Source organism: Myotis lucifugus, unplaced genomic scaffold (genome assembly GCF_000147115.1).
Source record: "Myotis lucifugus unplaced genomic scaffold, Myoluc2.0 scaffold_125, whole genome shotgun sequence".
NCBI classification, from domain to species: domain Eukaryota; kingdom Metazoa; phylum Chordata; class Mammalia; order Chiroptera; family Vespertilionidae; genus Myotis; species Myotis lucifugus.
The window spans coordinates 965230-971229 of record NW_005871173.1 but is presented as its reverse complement, the minus strand read 5'-3'; the positions used below and the strand labels follow the sequence as shown (position 1 = coordinate 971229).

At 44.0% G+C, this 6000-nt stretch overlaps 1 protein-coding gene across 2 annotated transcripts in view; it reads right to left on the bottom strand.

Moving 5' to 3' along the window:
* Positions 1–962: 962 nt before the first annotated feature.
* OPRM1 (opioid receptor mu 1) overlaps positions 963–6000 on the bottom strand; it is a 37989-nt gene continuing 32951 nt past the window's right edge. For both annotated transcript variants that reach the window (XM_023758184.1, XM_006093868.3), the window contains exon 4: positions 963–1204. In XM_023758184.1, the coding sequence (XP_023613952.1) occupies positions 1166–1204 (39 nt within the window). In that variant the 3' untranslated portion in view covers positions 963–1165. The remainder of the gene's footprint in view (positions 1205–6000) is intronic.

Genomic DNA, 6000 nt, shown 5'->3' with positions numbered 1-6000 from the left:
TCATACCAGCCAAAGAGAATTGTCTTAGAGAAACTACTCAGAAGACTGACATTTTACAAAGAAAATCTTGGCATTTAGCAAAGATCAGAAAGACCAACATGTCGGTGCAGACATTACATAAACACAACCTTCAGGAAAGTATTCTTGGGTCATTGTTAATATTTCATGTCCAAGTAACAATACAGGATTGAAAAATAGATGATCTATTTTTCTCTATGGTCATATGAGTCTATCTGTTTTGAGATTAAGCTTATTGAATCCATATTTTTAGAAAATTTTAAGCTGTTCTAAAAGTCATCAAAAACATCTGTCAATTTATCACTCTGATTCAAAAAGCACAAGTATTCTGAGCAGCGTTAACAAAAGAAAATTATATGTAAAAGGAGCATGCTGTGTGGAGAAACTACTGAGAAATGAAGAGTACATTGTAGTGCTTGACTTCCTGCATGACAAAATGACGAGCTCATTGACCCCTATTCCCTTTTGAATGCTTAGGAAGCACTTGCAATGCACAAGAATCAACCTATCTGCAGCTGACACATCACTGGGTTTCAGATTGCCTTTCATGTTAATCTCTTCCCTGGCAATAATGGAGATGTTTTTCTTTAAAATATAGAACCAAGAAACGAAGGTAGAAATGAAGTCTTATCCAGAAGATACTTTTAAGGTTAACATTAAAGGTCAAAAACAGAGCAAAGTATTGTCTTACAGAAGACTAGAAAGTCTTGGATGTCCACACAAGGTGCTTTGATCAGAGGTAGCGTTTACTTCACGTGTTACTATGGTGAATTAAACAATCTGTGGGTTTTCTTTGATGAGGCCATAAATATTTGCTTGAAAAAAATATTACCTACAGAAAGTTCATCTTCCATGACGACCTGAATTTACAGAATGTAGCCTGTTATGGTCCCATTGGGCATCTTCCTTGTGATTATGTATACAGGCTGAACTCATTAGTCGTTCTTTCCTTCCCAGTGCTTGACTTAGTTGGGATGTCTCTTTAATGATGCAGAGTGAAGCGACCAGAGAGGAATAAGTTTTGATGACTCAGAGTAGACACATTCCTAGAACATGAAAGCTTCCCACACACTCGGGCAGTGACCTGCTTCCACATAAGATGGTGGCATCTAAGCTCAGTGAGGGTCTCAATGACAGGAAGACCCGGTTAGGGCAATGGAGCTGTTTCTACTTCCAGATTTTCCAGCTAGAAAAAGAGAAGAAAAAACAAAGACAGTGAGCATTTCAGATTGGGTTATAGCACACATTTATTGGGCATCTTCTGTGTGTCGGAACTGTATTGGGAGTCTTCGTGTATACTTTTTCCTGCAACTCTCAGAGTTTCTCTTAAATGTCAAGATATTATATAATCTCTTGGGTCATTATTCATAATCTCTTGGGTCATTATGAGTATGTTTTTGTATTTGTATACACTAATGAATAAGAACTATATACTTGCCGAAACCGGTTTGGCTCAGTGGATAGAGCGTCGGCCTGCGGACTGAAAGGTCCCAGGTTCGATTCCGGTCAAGGGCATGTACCTGGGTTGCGGGCACATCCCCAGTAGGAGATGTGCAGGAGGCAGCTGATCGATGTTTCTCTCTCATCGATGTTTCTAACTCTCTATCTCTCTCCCTTCCTCTCTGTAGAAAATCAATAAAATATATTTTTTAAAAAAAGAACTATATACTAATCATCAAAGATATATTTTTGATGGATTCTCTTAAAATATATATTTTCATGCAAACTCTTTTCACCCCTCTGTCCTTGACCCTATTTTTCTCTCCTTATCCTCACACTATTCATGATTTGATCAAAATTTCAAAAGAAAATTGCAGCATGTTTTGTTTTTATTTCTGGACAAAGACATTTTTATTTTCCCCTCAATTCTCAAAATGAATGGATCTTTTTCTGAAGAAATTGGTTTGAAGTTCTGGGATTTCCCCACCCCCACTACTCTTGTGAAGCTAGCCTCCCTGCCCTCTCACGGGGCACAGTTTCTGTAAATTGTCACATAAGTAATGAAGTAGGTCAAGGTGACCACAGCATTGACCAGTGTGTGACTGCTTAGTCCCAGGGAGGTTTGTTTGCTGCTTGCTGCAGAAGAGCTGAGCTCTACACAACCCTCTGTGTGTGCAGCCACCATGAGGTTCTACTACATCACCCTGTGGGAGTGTGGGCAGGGAAGGTACTACCATGAGAAACCTTCTGCTGGCCCAAGGGTGCAGAGAGAGGAGTGAGGGGCCCACCTCTGTCCTAGTTGCTGATAAACACAAATTGAGTTGATGGATAGAGGCTGAAGGATAAGCTCTAACCAGCTGCCCAAATAGTGTCTGGTTGCTGCTTGCTCTCCCATGGACTAGGGGTCTAAGAGAGCAGCACTCTGGGCCTCACCAGCAAGGAAAGTACAATTGCACCCCATCTCAAGTCAAAACTGAAAACATCTAGAGGACAATATGCCCCTACAGTGAGTAGAGAGATGCAGCCCCACAGTGAGAGGGAAAGGAAGAAAGCCCAGGGGTGTTTTGATCAATAGACTGAGGAACTGACAGACACACGGCTGATAGAGGAGTGAGGAACATTATGCTCTTAGAGGGTGAAGGAAGTTTGACATTAGTCCCCATGATTTAAGCCACTGTGCATAGTATTTAATTGGGACAGCATCATTCTTCACAATGAGGTTTGCCACTGTGGAACGCTATTTTAATGACTCCATGATGGCTAACCTAAAGAGACTTTCTTGAGGATAGTAAAATCCCATGAAATTCCATGGAAGAAGCTGTTCAGAGTCTGAGGGCTGAAGTTGCTCTAAACTACATCGGTCCTAGATGGAATGACAGCCTGATCATGATTCTTATCTAGAAAATGGCTGATGAAGTTTTTAAGATTGCCCCCTACCCCCCAAGGTGTCCCACTTCACTATCTTTCTCGTTGTGAGGCCCTGTGCTGGAAGCTGTGTTGATTTAGGGCCATAGATGTCCAGGATAGTACTTCCTAAACCGGGACTCTGGAATCCAAGACAAAGCCCAGGACAGGAAAACACAAGGCTTTGTGGATATGCCTATTAAAATCAAGGTTCCCAAAGTAGAGACTGAGGCGATGAGCACCAAAGACTTGCAGCTCAGATATGAGGCTCTGTTGGGTCCAAGGAGGCAGTTAGTCGTTCAAGCAGATCAAGCTCTGCATGCTTCTGTAGATCCAGATGCCTTTGTGGAGTCACTCTCTCTCATGCAGGAACCAGACAGCCAGGTGGCTGCCTTAGAACAAATGGCTCCCTCAGAACCTCAGTCCTGCATTGGGAAGCCTTTAAGGTGTCTTTATTCTCAAGAGATCTCAGAGGGTCTTACCCCTTAAGGAGGGCAAAATGGAGTAGGGGAGAAAGAGTGGGCAAGCATAAACGTCTTTGTCTTTTTTATATCTGTGCTCAGATGACGAATGTACCAGGCTCTCTTGAGAGTTGAGGACCACTCATTTACTAGCCATCTTTGAAACAGAGTCAATTAGGGAAGGCAGTGACCGTGACATTTGAGTGGGGCTGTTATGACCACTTCTGCTGCTCCCAAGGCTATGTAATTGGTATTGATAATTTCCATGCTTGTTCTGTGAATGCTCATAATGTCCATGGGAGTCATGCCCAGTCTGGAAGAGCTACTTATAGAGAGGTGAGGGTGGGACACAGACACAACAGATGACAATTCAGCTTCAGGTTCCCTTCTGGTAGAATAGCCTTGTGTGGCCAATGAATAAAGCTCTCGGGGTCTGGAGACTGATGGAGGATCATTGCCAACAGAATTCAGTTTTTGCTTCTTCAGTTCTGGCTGTTCCAGACATTGTGACCGTAACTGAATCAGTTGCCCGCGATGGCACCTGGAATGCCATCTTGGGCTTTGGTCATGTCTTTTTCTCCATCCCTTTGGCACTTGAAAATCAAGATCCTTACCCTGACTCAGCTTCCTAAACATGCTTACTGTGCGGCCACAGTAATAGTTTCTCCTGTGATTTGTCACCAATGAGTAGGTCAGAACCCAGAACTAGCCCCTCTCTTCTTGCAAGTGACTTGGTCCTACTACGATGATGATTTTATGTCAATAAGCCCCAATGAAATTAGCAGATGCTAACTCATGCGAAGGCCCAGGATTGGTCATTAATTCTGATAAGATTCAGAGACTAACCACCCAACTCAAAATTTTGGGAGGAATGTGAGCAACCACTTAAAAGTGGATCCTAAAGACAGTAAAGAAAATATTTCCTGTGCGATGGCTTCCCACTCCCAGAAAGGAAGCTTGGCACTTCATTGCAACATTCAGGCATTGCGACAATCTGTGCCTTATCTATGCATGCATTTTGTTGAGGCAGCAAATAAGCTAATTAGAAAATCTGCCAAATTTGGAAGGAGACCTATTGGTGCCTCCCTGGCACCAATAACCACTTCAGTTGGGGAAGGAATACTTTAGACCTTGGAGGTACTGGGAGGGGGAAATGATGGACTCTTATCTTTTTCTCTAAGCTCCAGTCCTGCATCCTGGTAAAATAATCACCTGCTCCACTGAGATGAGCATCAGTTCTGACTGCCAACCTGACCTACTTCAGGGCTTATCACTTCAGCCGATATGCATGGGATCAGAAAAACTCATGTGGGCTTGGCTGGCCCTGAGTTACTCTACGTGCCTGATATTATCAAAGGCGGCTCCTAAATGTGAAGTCCCTCGTACATGTATAAGCACAGTCAGGCTCATACCAGGTCCTATGCTCTTCCTAACACCTGAGTGCCCTGGGGTTATACCATGGATGGCTTTCAAGGCAAAAGCTATTTGGTGACAGTGCCCATATGGAATACCCAAGTTAATGTAGTATTCATCCAAATTAAACGTATCCACAAATCCCAAATCGAACCTGTCCCCTTCAGTTACATGGTTTCACGTGGGGAAGAGTGGGCCACAGGACATCTCCTTATCGCGCAAGGCTGAGCAGTTTGACACATCTTTGCCCCCCTGCAATAATTGGCTGTAATACCAATCCTTGGGTCACATTCCTTTTGCTAGGCCTCCAGGTAAAAGAGAGCTGTTCTACCTGAGGGAAACATGGATTCTTGTCTCCATACGGCAGTGTGAGTATTGTTCCCTGGCCTCTGAGTCCACATTTGAGAGACAGGTCACAAACCTGTCTTTAACTTGAGCTACCATAGCCAATGAGACAGAACAAGCCATAGGAGATCAATCGCTCAGGCTAATCTCCCTGCTCACACGTGGATCCATCGATTGGCCGTGGACTACATTCTGGTTGGTATGGTTGCCAACCACTCCTGTTGGGTTCTAATTAATACCAACGGTATGGTGGCACATCCATGCATACCATAAAAGAGGAAGCTCAATGGCTATCTGAGCTCAGACCGATTGGTCCTCTCTGGGACTAACTCTTTTTAGTCTAGGATCCTGAAGTGCGTGGCTGAGGTCAACACTGCCGTTCTGATCTGGTCCTGCGGATGGGGATTCTGTGAATAATAACCCTAATCAAGTGTTGTTGGAAATAAATGGAACGGATTTGTTCCTAGCCCTTGTCAGTATGTTTAACCCAAATTGCTAATGGGATGATATAAATACATGAAAATTGAATTCAGCCAGAATATGTCCAGCCGACAGGTGAATTATTGGGAGAGGCAGTCCACCACGCATCCCTGCACATGCTTGCCTACTGAGCTGAAATGCAAGGCGTAAATATCTTTTGACTCTGAGTCATTTCTATAGTCACACAGTCAATTAAGAACCTTTGCTGCCAGACCACATGAGGACCACAGCATGACCACTTGGTGATTGCCTGCCCCTGCTCTCAGGGGAGAAGGAAAGGTTTGTTTACTGATTGCTGCAAAGGTGCTGAGGCCTTAGCTCCGGGCTCTTCAGCTTTAGTGCAGCCACTGCATGCACAGCAGCCACCTGAGCCCATTGTGTCGCACCACGGGGCATGTGGGCCAGGGAGCCAGCGCCCCTGTGCTGATGTGTCTGCTGT